This window comes from Excalfactoria chinensis, chromosome 19, assembly GCF_039878825.1.
Source record: "Excalfactoria chinensis isolate bCotChi1 chromosome 19, bCotChi1.hap2, whole genome shotgun sequence".
Classification (NCBI taxonomy): domain Eukaryota; kingdom Metazoa; phylum Chordata; class Aves; order Galliformes; family Phasianidae; genus Excalfactoria; species Excalfactoria chinensis.
In genome coordinates this window covers 467,476-484,157 of record NC_092843.1, presented here as the reverse complement: position 1 = coordinate 484,157, position 16,682 = coordinate 467,476, and the positions used below count along the sequence as shown (strand labels likewise).

The window sequence follows — 16,682 nt, the reverse complement described above, 5'->3', positions numbered from 1 at the left end:
ACTCGGGCCAGGAAACCCAAAGATGCAATCGTCCAGCAAAACCCAACTCAACTGAAATCCTCCGGCAAAGGGAGGGCAAACGTCACCAGCCAGGAGTGCAAGGTTGATGCCGCTTGAAGCACAATGGGATGTGCTCTCATCTACGGTCACCATGACCCAAACCTTCATCACCACCCCTGCCCACCTGCTGTGCACACACTCCCTGCTCCATGTCTGCAGATTGGGTTTCACACTCAGCTCAGGTCCAGCTCAACCAGGGCAAAACCAACGCCTGGAGCTGTTGTGCATTCAGCTCCTCCCCCCTGGGTAAGCTCACAAACCCCATTTGGGCAGTGAGGCTGCCAAGGGTTCCTCCACCCCCTGCAGATGGAGCCGCCTGGTTCAGGGCAGAGCTGAGGGCACAGAGGCCCCTGCGGGAGATCAATATGGGCCTGAGGATGAATTAAGGGTGAGGGGAAGAGGGTGTAGCAGCCTCACCTCCCTCTGGATATCCATACTGTTCAGTGCTGCTGCCTGAGATCCAGATACCAAAACATGCTCAGGTCCTGGTCTAGGCACAGTGAGGTGGGCTTGGTATCACCACGCACCCTTAAATGCTTTCAGATTACCGAGGACCCCCACAGCCCAGAGCCTGCAGCCTGCCTGGGGCCAACCTCAGCAGCACTGAGTCATTCCGCTGTGTGATTGCGGTCAGTAATCCACTCCTAATTTCCGCTGCAGTGAAAGTTTGCACATTATTACCGAGCCAGACCACAGCAAGGCAGCCTCCATTCCCCGGGGCACAGGGAACTTGGCCCGGGGGTCCCACAAAGCCAAGGTGAGGGCGCTGGGCTGTGCCCCGTGGGGTCAGGCTGTTTGCAGGGATGTGGGGCCGCGCTCTGCCCTGACCCTGCAGCCACGCGCTGTGATTTACACCACGTGGCAGGAATGTCAGCAGCGAGTCACAGTCTCAGGGTGCGATCGGGCACCTCCCCGGGGTCACCAGGGTGTGCCCTGGGGATCGATGCCAAGTCATGAGGCTGTGATCCCGAGGGTGACACTGAGTCACCGGGATGAGGTGCTGAGCGGTGGCACTGCGGGTGTGGGAGCAGCCGGGCGCAGAGCTGGGTGTGGGCACAGAGCTGAGCTGGCACAGGGAGCGGATCCCAGGGGCACGGCATGTGGATGGGGAGGAAAGTGCCCCGTCACAAGGAGAGGTGGCACCTGGGAGAGGAGGGGGAGCGGGTGAAGGTGGGGACAAGAGGAGGGGATGGCAGTGGGGTGGGTGGGGACGTGGGGCTGCTCCTTGGTGGGGAAGGGGGTGAGCTGGGCAGCAGAGAGCTGCAGAAAGGTGCTGGTGAACAGAGATGCTGGTGTGAAGGGCAGGGTCAGAAGTGGGAATGTTACCAGGGTGGGAGCAACCACGTCCCCACGATGCAGTGACTTGGGATTGTGTGCTCCAGGGGCGCAGGGGAGTGGGAGCACCACGCTTCAGGGTGGGATGCAGATGACACAAGTGCTGTGTACCAGCTGATATGGGAGTAATCAAACTCTGAAGCCCTGCTGAGACACCGTGGGCAGGGCTCGGCCACATGTGGTGTCCCCAGGGGTTGCAGCAGCGTGGCAACGTGGCTCACAGGTGGAGGACTGTGCCAGCCGTGCCAGCAGCTGTGAATCAGCTGTGAGCTGCTCCTCAGCCCTCTCGTCTGCACTGCAGGTCTGATCTCCGGCCAGCTCCGTGCCGTGACGCTGATTTATATCTCAGCCTCTCCTTGCTACCTGGTTGTGAGCCACGCGGTGTCAGGGGCCGGTGCAGATGGTTCAGTGACAGCAGCCCTGGCCCCGATCAATCACAGCCGTGCTCAGATTTATGAACTGAGAAGTCGGGCAGGAGCCCAGCCTTCAGGGCGGCTCGTGGTGCTGAGGGGTGTGCGTGAGGGGGCAAAATCCACTTGTCCTCAGACACCGGTGGGTTGGGCTTTGGGGAAGGATGGGACGGTCCGTGGGCTGATGGACTCCAGCCACGTTTGGATGCTGGGAAATGAAAGCAGTGCACTGCACAGGCACGCACGCGCACAGCCATCCCAGCCGGCAGCAGCACCACTGTGTGAGGGGCTGAAGTTTGAGGGGACCAAGTCCCCAGCTGGCACCGGGAGCATCTGTCCCCTCGTCCAGCCCCAGGAGTCACTTCCATCCCAGGGCTGAAATACATCCAAGCACCAGGTGGGGTGACCAGGCCATGGGGTTTATATGGGATATTTGGGATCAGAGAAGTACAAGCTCAGACAATGTGTGCAGAGGTGCACGAGCAATGATGCTCCCTGTTCCCACAGCCTCCCACCCCTCGCCCACCTGCATAGCCTTGGAGAACACTCTCAAACCACCCAGACCTGTCGGGTCCCCACAAAAGCACTGGGGCACATCTCCCTCCATGTCAGGGACTGCATCCCCGGGTCCTTGGTGCCAGTTTGGTTAGCCGGGTTTGGGCCAAAGCCAGCCCAGAGCTGCGGTGCCGCGGGGAGCAGGAGCTGTTTGTACAGCTGTGCACAGCACTCGGTGAGCGCCGGCCCCGGGAACGCGATGTTTAGCGAAGTGCCGGCAAATTGCAGAGCGGATCCACGCCGTCGGGACCGGGGGGGGATGATTTCGGTGCGGGAAAGCGGCTCCAAAGCAGCACGGCCAACTGCCCGGGGTGCGGGACGGGACCCGTGAGCAGAGAGGGGACGAAGTGCCAACGATCACCAGCCCTGTGTCCCAGCCTTGCCCCGAGCCCCGCATGTCCCCGCTGTCACTTTGAGGCCACCTCAGGGGCAACGTGAGGAGCTGCAGCCCGCAGCCCCACGGCTCGGCCAGGCGGGCAGTGCCCGGCGCGGGGCTGAGCGCGGGCGGAGGGCTCCCTCTCGAGGCCCCCGCTCTGCACTGCCCGCGCCCACCCTGAGGGGGGGGGGGGGAACGGGAGACGGGAGGGGGTGGGCCGTGCCCCGCGGCTCTGCGCTGTGCCCCTCTGTACCGGAGAGACCTGGAGCGCGTCCAGGAAAGGAGCGGAGCTGTGAGGGCTCTGGAGCACACGTCTGATGGGGAGCGGATGAGGGAGCTGGGATGGGTCAGTGTGGAGCAGAGGAGGCTCAGGGGAGACCTCACAGCTCCCTACAGCTGCCTGAGAGGTGGTGGTGGTGATGGGGGTCGGCCTCCGCTCCCAGGTGACAGCGGTAGGATGAGAGGTGACGGCATGAAGCTGCTCCTGGGGTCAGGGTGGGTCCGTGGGGATGTGGCACCGGGGTCTTTTCCAACCCCAATGGCTCTGATCGCTCACAGCTCCCCGGGCTCCTGTCCTCAGAGCTCACGCTCCTCTGGAGCCGTGTGACCACAAGCTCCCGTGGGCAGCCAGGATGTGCGTGTCGGGAGATGCAGAACGTGTCCGGGGCCGGGCGGCTCTCAGCACCACGGAGTCACCCGTAGCAGCGCGGGACGGGACACGTCCTGGCACCAGCAGAGCAAGGCGGCCGCGTGCAGCTGGGAGGAGATACGGACAGCGGAGGGACGGAGCCGGCGGTGCAGGAGCGGCCCGTGCGGTGCGACAGGAGCGGACCGACCCACAGCAGCTCCACGGACCGACCCAGCAGCTCCACGCACGGTCCGTCCCCACGCGGCTCTGCCCCCGCGGCCGGGAGCCGACAGCCAATGAGGATCCGGGGGCGTGCCCTCCGCCCCGCGGCGAACCAATGGGACGGCGGAAGGCGGGCCCGGGGCGGAGCTCTGAGCCAATGGAGCGGGGCGGGGCGGGGCGAGAGGCGGGGCGCGATGCAGCTGGCGGCGGGAGTGCGGGAGCGCGTGGCGGCGGTGCACGGCGGTGCGGGGCTGGCCGAGCTGCTGCGGCGCTACGACGGCTGGGCCGGGCGCTACGAGCGGGATGTGGCCGCGCTGGAGTACCGCGCGCCGTACCTGGCCGCCGCATCGCTCGCCTTCGCCTTCCCCTCGCCGCCCGCCGAGGCGCTGGTGCTGGACGTGGCGTGCGGCACCGGGCTGGTAGCGCGGGAGGTACGGAACGAGCGGGGAGAGCGGGGCGGGGGGAGCCGAGCGGCCCGGCCATCCTCCCGTCCTGCCGCCCGTCCCGCAGCTGCACCGTCGCGGGTTCCGCCGCCTGCACGGCGTGGACGGCAGCGCCGGGATGTTGGAGCTGGCGCGGGGCTCCGGGCTGTACCTGCAGCTGCAGCGCTGCGTGCTGGGCCGGGAGCCGCTGCCCGCGCCCGCAGGTAACGGCCGGTACCGGGAGCGGAGCCGCGCCGGGTGCGACCCGCGGGTGGGTGACGTGCGCGCCCCGCAGAGCACTACGACGCCGTGACGCTGGTGGGGGCGCTGGGCGAGGGGCAGGTGCCGAGCTCGGCGCTGCCGGAGCTGCTGCGCGTCACCAGGGCAGGTGAGGCGGCGGCCCCGCGGTGAGCTCCGGCCACGGGAAAGGGCTCAGCCCCGGCTCGGAGCGGGACGGCGGCATCCCGGGGTGACGCGGCGCTGCAGGCGGCTCACCCACCCGCTGTCTGCAGGGGGCTTCCTGTGCCTGACCACCCGCTGCAACACCTCGAACCGGCGGTACCGGGCTGAGCTGGAGGCCGCGCTGCGGCACCTGGAGCAGAAGGGAGCGTGGCAGCGTGTGCTGGAGCAAGAGGTGCCGCGCTGGGAACGGGCCACCTCCGAGGAGGAGGAGAACGTCCCGGGCAGCGGTTACATCTCTGGCGTGATCTACATCTACCGCAAGTGCCCCGTCCCGCCCCCCGAGGAGGGCTGAGACGCTCGGAAGGGGTTCAGCGCAGTGCCTGCTGCTGGGCCACCCCGCGAGTGTCCCCCTCCGATGGCCATCCCACCCCCTCCTGGCACCAGGTTCAACCACCAGGGCTCCTTCCCAGCACCTCAGTTCCCGTCCCCGCTGTGACACCACCGCAGAGCCAGCCCTGTGTCCTCGCAGTGCCCACCTCCTTCACGGTCACGGTCACCGCCCGGATCCTGCCCCATCACCCTGTTCCAGACCCCAGCTCCACACGTGGGGGGGATCCCATGGCCCCGTCCTGCAGTGGTCCCCCCCCATGCCCTGCACACCGAGGTGACAGACACTGACCACGCCAGGAGCAGTGTGACAGCACGACGCCCGCCCAGGGAAGTTTCCAAGCACCGTCAGCCTTTCATCCCTCCTGCTTAAGCCCTCATTTTCCTATGGCTTTGTAACTAATGGGCTGGGTGGGAAATGAACCTGGAAGAGGCTTCAGGGTGGCTGTTCCCCACCCTGGAGCCACCCGGCATCTCCTGCCCATCCTGTTCCCCGCACCCCTCTATGCTGCCTCCAGCTTTTCCTCCTCCGCTGCTTCCTTGGGAAGTTTTTTACCCAAATCTCCCACTGGAATCTTTTTGTTTTCCTTCCCAGAACCTGCAGCTGCTTGTTGCGTTCCCATGGATGTGAGGAGCATCCATGTGATTTCCTTCCTCACTGCAGCTCAGCCCCCTTGGAGCAATGGCTCTGCAGCTGTCGGGGCACACAGCGCTTCGTGCCCACCTCGGTGCCACCACTGCAGGAGCTGAGCCCACAGCTTTGGGGCATCCAAGCACCCCAGGCTGGATGTGCCGAATGCATTTTGTCTGCAGCACACGTCATCCCCCTGGCTCTGGTGTGCATCGTGTCCCCATGTCCTGGTGCTGTGGTGCCAGCCCCCACCTCCCCTCTGTGCCACAGGCACTGTCCCTTTGTCCCCAGCACTGCCCCCGAGCTAAGTGGCCAGGCGCCTTGGCTGTCCCTGCCCCGTGCTTGGCTAATGAATAAACCCCATGTTCACTGTGTGATTGAAGTGTGTGGTTCCTGTTTGCAGAGCTGTCCTGTGGGGTGGTGAGGTGGCACAGGGACATGGTGGGTGATGGCACAGCAACACAGGGGTGTGGGAGACATTGGAAGTGTAACAACACAGCTTCAAAACGAGCCCGGGCAGCCTTAGTGGCACCAAGACCTTTATAGAGCTGGGAGCAGCAGCAGTGCCCCAGGAGGGCAGCAGGATGGGGCCACACACTGTCACCAGCCTGTGGGAAGGACAAAGCAGGGGGGGGACACAACTGGCATGGGGACACGGTGTGCAGGCAGGGGATGTGGGACGTCGGGGGGATAGGGACTGTGATGGTGTGCCCATGGGCCGATGCCCAGCTGGGGCAGCTCACACGTAGTCCTTCATGGGGTAGCCCATGGGGCCACAGCCCTTCACCGCACGGTATGACCTGGGGTAGTGGTCCTGTTCCACAGGCGGCCCTGAGCAGCACAGGATACCCCCACCCAGCAGCTGCAGGGCACTGGAGGCCCACCCAATATATAGGGCAGCCCCCAGCTCTCTCTTGAGGGCCTCGGGCACCATGGGGTTGTAGAAGTTGGTGACGATGCTGTTGGCAGACCAGGAGACGGGGATGAGCAGCACGATGCCGGCCAGCACGAAGATGGCCCCCGCCACGATGGACACGCGGCCCTTGGAGCTCTTGTCCTCCATCCAGCGCGTGCAGTCGGCCCCCGAGATGGCGGTGAGGAGGCCGAGGAAGGCCACGATGATGGAGGTGACCACCAGAGCGCGGGCGGCCTGCAGGTCGGAGGTGAGGTCCAGCAGGGAGTCGTACGCCTTGCACTGCATCTGCCCCGTGCTCTCGTAGACGCAGTTCATCCACAGCCCTTCCCAGAAGACCTGGGCCACCACGATGTTGTAACCGATGAAGGCCGTCACCTTCCACATGGGCAGCGCGCAGGTGAGGATGGAGCCCAGCCAGCCCAGCACGGCCAGCACCAGCCCGCCCAGCTGCATCGACATCGTCGCCATCAGCACCTGCGGGGACAGGCACAGCCATCACGTCACACACGTGGGCACCGAGCTGCTCGCAGCACCTGTGCCTCTGCGTGGAGACATCCCACGGCCATCCAGAAGGGAATGGCTGCAGGATGCAGGGGGATGTGTCATGCATGGGGCATTGCTGCAGGGCACTGTGGGGACACGGGGACACATCCTGCATGAAGCATTCTGCAGGGCACCGTGGGGACATGGTGCTCTGAACTGAGTGCTGCTGCAGGGCTGTGTGGGGACCTGTCCTGCACTGAGCTCCCACGTCGAGAGGAGGCTGAGCTGCAGGAGCCCCAGCGAATCACGCTTTCAGCCACGGTGTCCCAGCAGCACAGGGCACTCCTCCCGGCTGCCCCAGGCTGCACTCTGCCCTTGGTGGCTGTGCTGCTCTTTGGACCCTTTGGGTTTCCTGTCTGGGACGCTGGGAATGGGCACGAGCCCAGGTCTGCCTGCAATACCAGCTGCAGGGCTCAGCACTTTCAGCGATACCGACTCCTCATCCTTTAGAGAAGCAGCACCGGGAGCGTGTTTGACAAACCAAGGCTGGTCCGGCCCTCCCAGGGCACTACAGACAGGACCAACACAGACGTAGGGTGCTGCTCTGGGATGGGGAACTCCAGGGAACCAACTGCAGCACCACGCCGTGACTGCAGGCTCATCCCAAGTCAACGCTCAGCCCCATGAAGAGCAGACCCCATGGCAACCTATGAGGGGCCAGGACTCACACTTGACAACTGGGAGCAGCTGAGTTTTTATGGCCCTGGTGTGGCAGTGGGTATCGGCTGTACTTGGCACACCCTGCAGCTGTTCCAGGTTTCACCATGGTTTTCCTGCTCCCAGTTTCGGTTTCTGTGGCCTCTCCTGCCCAGCTGTGCTCCCGCTCCATCCCTGTACCTCTCACACATTGGCATTGCACTGTGCTCAGTGTTAGGGCCAATAACAATGTCCCCCCAGGAGAAGAAAGGGGACAAGGCTGGGATGGTGGACAGCCACCCTTGGTGCCACATAGCCATAAGGATGTGGTCAGGGTGTCCTCACTGGGGACAGTCAGTGACAAAGTGGATCCCAGCACAGAGCCAGAGCATCAGTCTCCTGCTGCGGACCATCTGCCACCATTCCCAACGCATTTGGGCTGCCCACTTCCATCCCCATCCCAGCAAAGCACTGGAGCTGGGAGCCCTTGAAGTCCCAATTGAGCACCAGAGCCACACGGTCCAGGTCCTCTGCCCCAGACTGGGCACGGTGTGCTGTCCCTGCGTGCCACAAGGTGCCCACGAAGGACATTCCCGGGCTGGCCACACACCGGATGTGCACTGGTACGGTTCCAAGGCCAGAAGGCAGATAGGCAAAGCGCTGCTGTCACCCACACCAGCCCCGAGGTGCTTCCAAGCAGCCCTGGGGCATCCCAACCCATCCCATCACCCCGCGTCCCGCCGGCGCCCGCCTCTCCTTCCTGCTCGGTACAGCCGGTCAGACAGGAGCAGCGTGGGGCGATGGCCCCAGTGCCCGGGGCTCTGTGATAGCGTGGGGTGGCCTCAGTGCTGTAAAGGCATCTCACTGCCGAGCTGTCCGCTGTCACCTCCCCAGGTGGCCCAGGAGGGGAGCACGGCTGTTGTAGGGCCGGGGGTGAGGAGCAGGGGGTGGGAGGCTGGGGCTGCCCCTCCAGATTCGGGATGTTTCAGGTTGGTGTTCCCACACACAGCATGGAACCCACAGGTCACCGCATCACCGAGGCCAGCAGATAAAGACAACGGAGCACACGGGTGCGGCACTGTCATTTAATGGGGGATGGCTGCGGCGTGGGGTCGAGTGCTGCCACACCGAGGGTACCACGAGCCCCCAGCTGCTCCTGCCCCACAGATGGAAGAAGCGCAGCGCAGAGCCCGGTGCCGCCTCCCCGACCGGTTCTCCCAGCCCAGCCGCTGCCTTCCCACTCCCAGGATAATGATACCCGCGCCCCGGCGAACTGCCGAGAGAAATCCAAGTGCGTACAGCTAGGCGAGATCGCCGAAAGTAGGTCAAAGTAAGAGCTGGGGGCACGGAGGGGGGAGAGCACCAAACGTCCCTCGGGATTGCACTGCGTGTCACGGAGCCACGGCATCCCCTGCCCATGTGGGACAGACTCGAGGGACATCCCCGGGGACTCCCCCCATCCTCCGCGGCGGCGTTTGGGCGAGTCGGAGCCGCACGGAGCCGCGTGGCACCGGTGGGACAGCGCCCGGCGCATCCAGAGTCCCGGCACAGCATCCCCAGCCGCAGTGAGGAGACGCCGCTGGTGCCCCCCGAGCTGTCGGGCAGGCAGCCAGGACGGCAGCGCGCTGTTCCCATCCCAGCAGGATTAAAGAACCAGCTCCAATCCCGGTGAACAAAGGCGGCTCTGTCCGCCCCCCCCCCCTCGCTCCATCCCCTCCGCAGCGCCCCGGCCCCAGAGCCGCTCCCCGCGGGGCATCCCCGGCCCTACACGTAGTTGCTGGCCGGCAGCGAGCGCGCCGCGCTGTACTTGGCGGAGTAGGGCTTCTCGCCGCGCGACGGGCAGGTGCAGCACAGCATGGCCCCCCCCAGCAGCAGCAGCGCGGAGGCCGCCCAGCCCACGTAGAGCGACGAGCCCAGCTCCCTCTTCTGGGAGTCGGCCACCAGCGGGTCGTAGAAGTCCCGAATGATGGCGTTGGCCGACCAGCAGATGGGGATGAGGACGAGGACGCCGGCGACGATGAAGGTGATGCCGGAGAGGATCATCACCTTGGCTTTGGCCGTCTCGTCCTCCACGCAGGTGGTGCACTTGCCGCCGGCGATGGCGAGCAGCGTGCCCAGCACGGCCAGCACGATGGCCACCACCAGCAGCGCGCGGGCGGCCTGCAGGTCCTGCGGCAGGGCCAGCATGGAGTCGTACACCCGGCACTGCATCTGCCCCGTGCTCTGCACCACGCAGTTCATCCACAGCCCTTCCCAGATGATCTGCGCCACCACGATGTTGTTGCCCACGAAGGCGGTCTCGCGCCACATGGGCAGCGCGCAGCAGAGGACGGACGCCAGCCACCCGATGACGGACAGGGCGATGCCCAGCACCTGCAGCCCCATGGAGGCCATCGCTCCCCGCCACGCAGTGCCGCCCGCCCGGACCATGCCGGGCGTTATATGCCCTCGCTGAGGGAGGAGCTCCGCCGTCCCGCCGGCACCGGACGGAGGGGTAGAACCAGTTTCCCAGGATTCCTCCGTTGCGTTTCTCCCCACGGCCATCACAGCCCAGCGCTGCTCCCACGGCCGCGCAGGGGGCCGGGATGAGGCCACCCAGGAGCAGCAGCACGGCCACACGCTGCCCGCAGGCACGAGACGCCCCGATTGAGCCCAGCTCAGGGTGATGAAGGGCAGCAGTGGCATCCGGGATGGGAATTCCTCCGGCATCGCTCCCAGCACCTCCTCCGTGACCTGCATGGATGCCTCCGTGCTTCTCTACCTCAGTTTCCTCCCCATATCCTTCCCTTGCCTCCGTGGGCCCATGCCAGCCCCGTGCTGGGCTCCATGCCGGCAGGGCACAAGCACCTCTTGTTTGTTCCCTGGCACTGTACGAGCGCTTCCCATCCCTCCATTCGGCCTCGGGCAGGAGGCACCTCCCCACTGAGCCTCACAAACTGGTCGGAGCTGCCGCGGAACAGAGACAGCACTGCTCAGAGTGGGCAGGGGGAGCCCCCAGCCCAGCAGCCCCTCGCACATGCACATCTCCCTCAGTAAGCCCCCCAGCATGCACATAGTGCAGCACAAAGCCAGACAGAGCAAAAGGGCAGACACTGCACCACTTCCCCCCCCGGCTTAATCTCTGGGAATGATAGCAGGGCCCGAGGTTATCTCGGTTTCCAAGCACACAGGCGCAGGTGGATAAGGTATCAGGGAAACCCTGTGGGGTCAGAAGGGCCAGCCCCCACCAGGCACTGCATCCTCAGACCTGCTGGTGAAACATGACAGCACCTTGCCAATATGATTAATTGCTAGTTAATTGCTAATTGTTCACTGTGATGGGCTCTGGAGCTGCCTCTGAGCACACCAGCTGTCTCTGGGCACAGAGGAGGCTCCTGCTCCAACACACAGCCTATGGGCCCAGGGGTGGCTGCGGCTCCATGGTCCATGCGTGGTCCATGCCATTAGGATGCCAGCAGCACTGTGGCCAGGGACACCAGCATCCAGCCAGGCCAGTCAATGGGGACACTCAAGTCTCGCTGCAGCCCTCCCTGCTGGCTGTCTGGGGCAGCCACCATCTGCCAAGCTGTGCTGGGGTGCTCCCTCAATCCATCCATCCACACCCGTGGAGCACCCACATTGCTGGCATACCAGCGTGCCCACCGTGGAGCCAAAGTGCATTCAGGGCTCCCTGTAATCAGCGGGGCGGCGGCAGGGACCCATCTGCCCCACAGCATCCCCTGCCTGGGGCAGCCCCATGGGGAGGCAGCACCAGGGCTGACCCTGCCCCAGGCTGGATGTGGCTTGGGCTCGCAGCCGGCTGCGCCAACCACAGCGTCATTTGGGGTTGCAGCGGGCGTGTGCACACGTGTGTACAGCTCCATAGGAAAAGCCCAGCCCTGCGTAGGCCGTATCCCTGCCGGGCTCGGGGCCGTGCCTGGGGACAAACAGCAAGGTGGGAGCAAGGCACGGCCACGCACTGCATGGCAATGTCAGAGCCACAGCAGGTACCGGCACAGCCGTTTGACAGACAGCCAATGACCATAATTAAAGCCAAAATGTGACACATCCTCCAGGCGGTGCCTGCCACGGAGAAACAGCCTTCGTGCCCTTCCCATGACCCCCAGGCAGCCCGTGTCCCAGCACTGCCACAGACGGAGCTGAAGGATTCCACCCAGCTGTGGACAGCAGGATCCCCTCCACACCAAAACGGGGGGCTCACCCCACCCCGAGGCCCTCATCACAGTGGAACGGGGCCATGCCACAGCCCCACAGCCAGGTGCTGAGCCCACCTCTGGGCACAGACAGGGACCTGGGCAGTCACTGCTCACCACGATGCTGAGCACCACAGGGTCACGGAATGACCTGTGCCAGACCTGACCTTGTGCCGCACCAAGGACACCTGCAGGGACAGGGCTGGCAGGTGTCCCCACATCAGACACTGACAGCGTTTCCCCCTCTCCCTCAACCCCGCATTCTCTCCAAGCAAACAGCCGCACTGTGTACCTTGAGGTCCCAACGGGGCGAGCAGAGGGAGCCGGGTTTGGAGCAGGGGCTGTGCTGGAGCCGGCGCAGCACTGAGCAGCCTCTCCCCGCGGCGCACACGGGGATTAGTTACCCACAGTCCTCAGAGACTCAATGTTCCCGAAAAGTTTGTGCCTGACATAAACCCCCCTGACCGGCTGAAATGTGCACACTAAGGTTGTTTTTCTCTACCTGAAAGCAAAGGTTTCCAGACTCAGCCAAGAGCCCGTGAAAAGAGCTGTGCAAAGGAACTGCTGCCAGGAGCAGGAGCTTTAGCCTCGAGTCACCAAGAGAACAAACCCCCTATCCACTTACTGAGCAAAAAGCAGCTCCAAACGGGCAAAGGTGCTGCTAAACCAAAGGGACGTGCGAGCCCGCAGCCACATCCCGGGAAGGTGACACGTTGGACGCGATGTGAGGGGTCCGCGTGCGGGCGAAGCTCGGGGGTTGGCACCGCAGCCAAAGCCGGGCCCGCTCCGAGCCCTTCGGGGTGCGGACGCCCCGGGCACGCCGCGATGCGGGGCGCACCGCCATCCCCCTGCGAGGCCCCGCAGCGCAGTCCCCGCCCCGCCGCCAGACAGAGCTGCCATTGATGCCGGAGCCGCCTTACCTGCTCCTCGCCGCCGCCAAAGGGGCTTCAACAATGGACGTCTGTGTGCCCTGGCCGGGGCAGCTCGACAGCCCCGCGCCTGAAATATAAGCAGTGAGCGGCGCTCACCCCGCTGCCCTGGGGGAAACAGGCGCCGGCCCCGCCGCGACCGCAACCACGGGGGAACACCCCATACCACCCCATACCCCGCGCCCGCCGCACCGCGCACGTGAGCGGGACGCGGCCCCGCGGTGCCCGGGGCGGTTTCTGCTGGTGCTGCCGTGCCGTCACCAGCCCCGGGGCAGCCGGCACCCCGAACGGCACGTGTGGATGGGGACCGGGATGGAGACGGGGACGAGGATGGGAACAGGGACGGGGATGGGCGTGGGGGTGGGAATGGGGATGGGGTCACCCACGGGTGCTGTCCTCATGGAGAAGGGCCACCAGCACGGCAAAGCTCACACACCCCTCGGGTCTGCACCTTCACGTGGCAAACCCATCCGCGTGTCATCGTGTGGCCTCTCTGGTCCCCATCACTGGGAGCGTTGCTCCACATCCCTTCCGAGCTGCGAGGGGGGCAGCTACACCGGGGGGCACACGGGACCCTCGCAGGCCTGCCACCCCCGTGGCTGTTTCGGGTAAACACCATCAGGCTGCATCCCTCGCCACAGGAATGCGTCCCGAAGCGTGGGGCGGCCGGCACCCCGAAACCCCGGTCATTTGCCCCTTCCTCTGCTGTGAGTCAGGCAGCTGCTGCTGCCCCGGGCCGGCGGCGGGGCGTGCGAACAGCCCTGTACTTTGGGCAATTTGGGATGATGGGCTGGGGAGGCGGCGCGGCGCGTGGGGGCTGATTGCAGGGCAGCCGTCAGCCCGTTCCCGTGCCGCTGCCCCGCAGCGCTGCTTGGGACAGCCCCTGCCCCAGGACCTTCCCCTGCCCCTCCGTGTGTGTGTGTGCACCTGTCTGCGTGTGCTTTCATTCCTCTTCTGTCTGTGCTGCCGTACGTGTGAGCCTCTGTCTGCTCTCAGACGTACCGGTGAGTGTGTCTGCTTGTGCACATTCCCCCACGGGCACCTGCTGTGTGTGCCAGGCGTGCACGCAGCCGTGTCTGCAGCTGCTGCCTGTGTGTGTGTGTGTGTGTGTGTGTGTGTGTGTGCGTGTGTGTGTGTGTGCGTGTACCTCCCTGTGCACCTGTGCCTTTCTCTTTGTCTGACCGTGTCTCTGCGCTCCTCCGTGTGCCTGTGAGCACCTGTGCGTGCTGCTCTGCGCAAGTGCGCACCTGTGCACCTGTGCCTTTCCCTGTCTGTCTGCAGCGCTGTGTCCGTGCATCCCATCCAGCAGGGGGGGTCTGTGTGTGTGTGTGTGTGCAGCGTCTGCTGTGCACTCAGTGTCTGCACCCCGAAGTTCGCTCTGCCCCAGTTCCATCCTCGGGATGGCTGAGCACCCCCCAGCAGCACCTCACCTGGTGTGAGCCCCTGGGGTGTTGCTTGCGCGGGGACCCCACGGGACCCTCATGTGCCCACCAACCCCATGGGGTGCCGTAGGGTGGCAGGATGGCACAGGGAGCCGGGGCCGGGCATGGGGTGCTGCAGTGCAGTGCGGTGCTGGATGCGCCCAGACCGAGGATGTGGGGGTGCCATGGAGCAGCAGGAGCTGATCTAGCAGAGTGGGGGTGTCGGGCTGCTGCAGGGCACGGCTGGGTGGGGGCCTCCCTCCATCGAGGGGCTGAGCAGAGGGGCTCCAGCCACGGTCCTGCCACCGTGCTCTCGTGTAGTTAATGAGTTGTAGGGGAGCCCTCAGTAACGGCTGGGAACAGGCTGGAGCACGCCTGCAGGCGCTCGTCAGCCGAGAGCAAGGGGCGAATGCATTCCTGGGGTGGGGGCTGAAATACCTGCCGCGCTCCGGCCGTGCAGAGCTGGGGGGGGGATGGCTGCAAACAGTAACACCCTGCTCGCTCAGGGGGCTCGTTGGGGGACGCTGCCCCCCGGGGTGGGATCCCTGCGGGGTCGGCTCACACAAGCCTTGTTTTTCCTTCTCCAGCTGCCGCTGAGCCGGGCGGACGGGGTGACGCTGCGGGAGCGTTACGTGCTCTGTCTGCTTCCTTCAAGGACAAAATATTTGAGCACGATGAGTAAAGACATTTATCACCTGGTCGGGGATTCCCGTAGACACACCCAGCACTGCACGTCCCGCAGGAGGGAACGGGGAGGGGGGGGGGGCAGGAAGAAGGGGACAGGAGGGGACAGGAGGGGACAAGTGGGTGTGGGTGGGCTGGGGGCTGTGTAGGGCGGGGGGCTGTGCAGGGCCAGCAGCACTGAGCACATCGCGGCGAGGCGAAGGGGCTGCACTTTGCACGGTGATGCAAAGGTGCCCGAGTGCTCCCTGCTCTCGCTGAGCCACGGCGAGATAAGGAGCAATCTGCACGGGGATAAAAATACCGACAAGGCCGTAATCTTAAATAAACTGCCTTTCTTTTGGACACTATGTTAAACGTGAGATCTGATAAAGCGCTCCAGAAATACAACAGGCTGTGACCTACAGCATCCCTGCTGGAGAGGCCGGGCTCCCACAAACCCGTGCTGTTCTGCGCTGTGTCGTGTTGTTCTGTGCCCGGTGGGGGGTTCAGCCCCCATCCCCGGCCACCTCCAGCACCGCCGGTGTGAAGCCGAGGGGTCCTCAGCTCTCACTGCTTCCTTCAGGGAAGGCTGGAGGGGTCAGCGGTGGCTGTGGGCTCCCCAGGGGGCAGCGAGGTGCAGGTGGGCAGCAGGGCACACAGCGAGACAAGAGCCAGGCGGCCTCCGGCTGTGCGCTGCAGCCCTGCATCTCACCGGGCTGTGACGATGGCTCCCATCCCACCCCACGCCCCGAAACCAGGCCTGTGCCGCGGTGGCCATCTCAGGTGGCTCCCCCCACCCCCTCCTTCCACTGCGCCATCTCCGCAAACAAAGGGGAGGGTGTGGGACACGGCGACGGAGCCAGCGGAGAGGAGCAGCCAGTGGAGACGAGCGTCCGGCCGAGAAACCCCACCCCGGGCGGGCGCTGAGCGAGCGCAGCCCGGCCCCGGCCCCGCCAGCCCTTATAAGCACAGGTGCACCCAGGTGTAAGCTGATCCTACGGCTGCAGCGGCGAGTGGAGCACGGGCTGGTTTCGGTCAGTGGGTTCCTCTGCCATAGCCGGGAGCCGGACACCATGTCTATGGGGCTGGAGATCGGAGGGGTGGCCCTGTCGGTGCTGGGCTGGCTGTGCAGCATCATCTGCTGCGCGCTGCCCATGTGGAGGGTGACGGCCTTCATCGGCAACAACATCGTGACGGCGCAGATCATCTGGGAAGGGCTGTGGATGAACTGCGTGGTGCAGAGCACGGGGCAGATGCAGTGCAAGGTGTACGACTCCATGCTGGCCCTGCCGCAGGACCTGCAGGCCGCCCGCGCGCTGCTGGTGGTGGCCATCGTGCTGGCCGTGCTGGGCCTGATGGTGGCCATCGTGGGCGCCCAGTGCACGCGCTGCGTGGAGGACGAGACCACCAAGGCCAAGATCACCATCGTCTCCGGCGTCATCTTCCTGCTCTCCGGCATCATGACCCTCATCCCCGTCTCCTGGTCGGCCAACACCATCATCCGGGACTTCTACAACCCGCTGGTGATCGACGCCCAGAAGCGGGAGCTGGGCACGTCGCTCTACGTGGGCTGGGCGGCCTCCGCGCTGCTGCTCTTCGGGGGGGCTCTGCTCTGCTGCTCCTGCCCCCCCAAAGACGAGAGGTACGCGCCCAGCAAGGTGGCTTACTCGGCGCCGCGCTCCGCCGTTACCAGCTATGACAAGAGGAACTATGTGTGAGCCCCCGCGCACCCCCCCCCCCCCGGCCCAGCTATTCGCGGAGCTCGGCCGACCCCGTGCCCACCCACAGCCCCACCGCCGGAACCGGCACCGCCGGGGACCCTCCGCCCCGCGGGCCGGGGAGCGAGCGCCTGTCCCCGAGGGTGGCCGGCCCCGGTGGGAGCGGGCGGGGGAGCGGCGGGGGGGGGGCGATGGGGCAGGTGCCGGGTCAGGGCCGGGCGGTGCGAGCGGGAGC

General features: G+C 65.4%; 4 protein-coding genes across 4 annotated transcripts; 2 read left to right on the top strand and 2 right to left on the bottom strand.

The window, feature by feature from the left end:
- Positions 1-3,778: 3,778 nt before the first annotated feature.
- METTL27 (methyltransferase like 27) lies at positions 3,779-5,760 on the top strand. The gene is made up of 4 exons (XM_072353659.1): positions 3,779-4,017; positions 4,097-4,232; positions 4,304-4,396; positions 4,521-5,760. The coding sequence occupies exons 1-4, from the start codon at positions 3,781-3,783 to the stop codon at positions 4,760-4,762; spliced, it is 708 nt and encodes a 235-aa protein (XP_072209760.1). The 5' UTR covers positions 3,779-3,780; the 3' UTR covers positions 4,763-5,760.
- Positions 5,761-6,098: 338 nt separating this feature from the next.
- Positions 6,099-12,099, bottom strand: LOC140260812 (claudin-4-like). Its single transcript, XM_072353508.1, has 2 exons — positions 12,009-12,099; positions 6,099-6,818 (listed from the first exon to the last, which is right to left on the bottom strand). The coding sequence occupies exon 2, from the start codon at positions 6,810-6,812 to the stop codon at positions 6,168-6,170; it is 645 nt and encodes a 214-aa protein (XP_072209609.1). The 5' UTR covers positions 6,813-6,818; positions 12,009-12,099; the 3' UTR covers positions 6,099-6,167.
- LOC140260813 (claudin-4-like) lies at positions 9,288-9,917 on the bottom strand. Its single transcript, XM_072353509.1, has one exon. The coding sequence runs from the start codon at positions 9,915-9,917 to the stop codon at positions 9,288-9,290; it is 630 nt and encodes a 209-aa protein (XP_072209610.1).
- Positions 12,100-15,070: 2,971 nt separating the features above from the next.
- Positions 15,071-16,447, top strand: CLDN3 (claudin 3). Its single transcript, XM_072353875.1, has one exon. The coding sequence runs from the start codon at positions 15,803-15,805 to the stop codon at positions 16,445-16,447; it is 645 nt and encodes a 214-aa protein (XP_072209976.1). The 5' UTR covers positions 15,071-15,802.
- The last annotated feature ends 235 nt before the right edge of the window (positions 16,448-16,682 follow it).

Excerpts from the sequence above, each read along its gene's own strand:
- METTL27 (XM_072353659.1), top strand. The coding sequence starts at position 3,781 with ATGCAGCTGGCGGCGGGAGTGCGGGAGCGCGTGGCGGCGGTGCACGGC. Across the intron at positions 4,233-4,303 it reads GCCGCTGCCCGCGCCCGCAG|AGCACTACGACGCCGTGACG; the intron begins GTAACGGCCGGT and ends CGCGCCCCGCAG. Across the intron at positions 4,397-4,520 it reads GCTGCGCGTCACCAGGGCAG|GGGGCTTCCTGTGCCTGACC; the intron begins GTGAGGCGGCGG and ends CGCTGTCTGCAG.
- CLDN3 (XM_072353875.1), top strand. The coding sequence starts at position 15,803 with ATGTCTATGGGGCTGGAGATCGGAGGGGTGGCCCTGTCGGTGCTGGGC.
- LOC140260812 (XM_072353508.1), bottom strand. The coding sequence starts at position 6,812 with ATGGCGACGATGTCGATGCAGCTGGGCGGGCTGGTGCTGGCCGTGCTG.
- LOC140260813 (XM_072353509.1), bottom strand. The coding sequence starts at position 9,917 with ATGGCCTCCATGGGGCTGCAGGTGCTGGGCATCGCCCTGTCCGTCATC.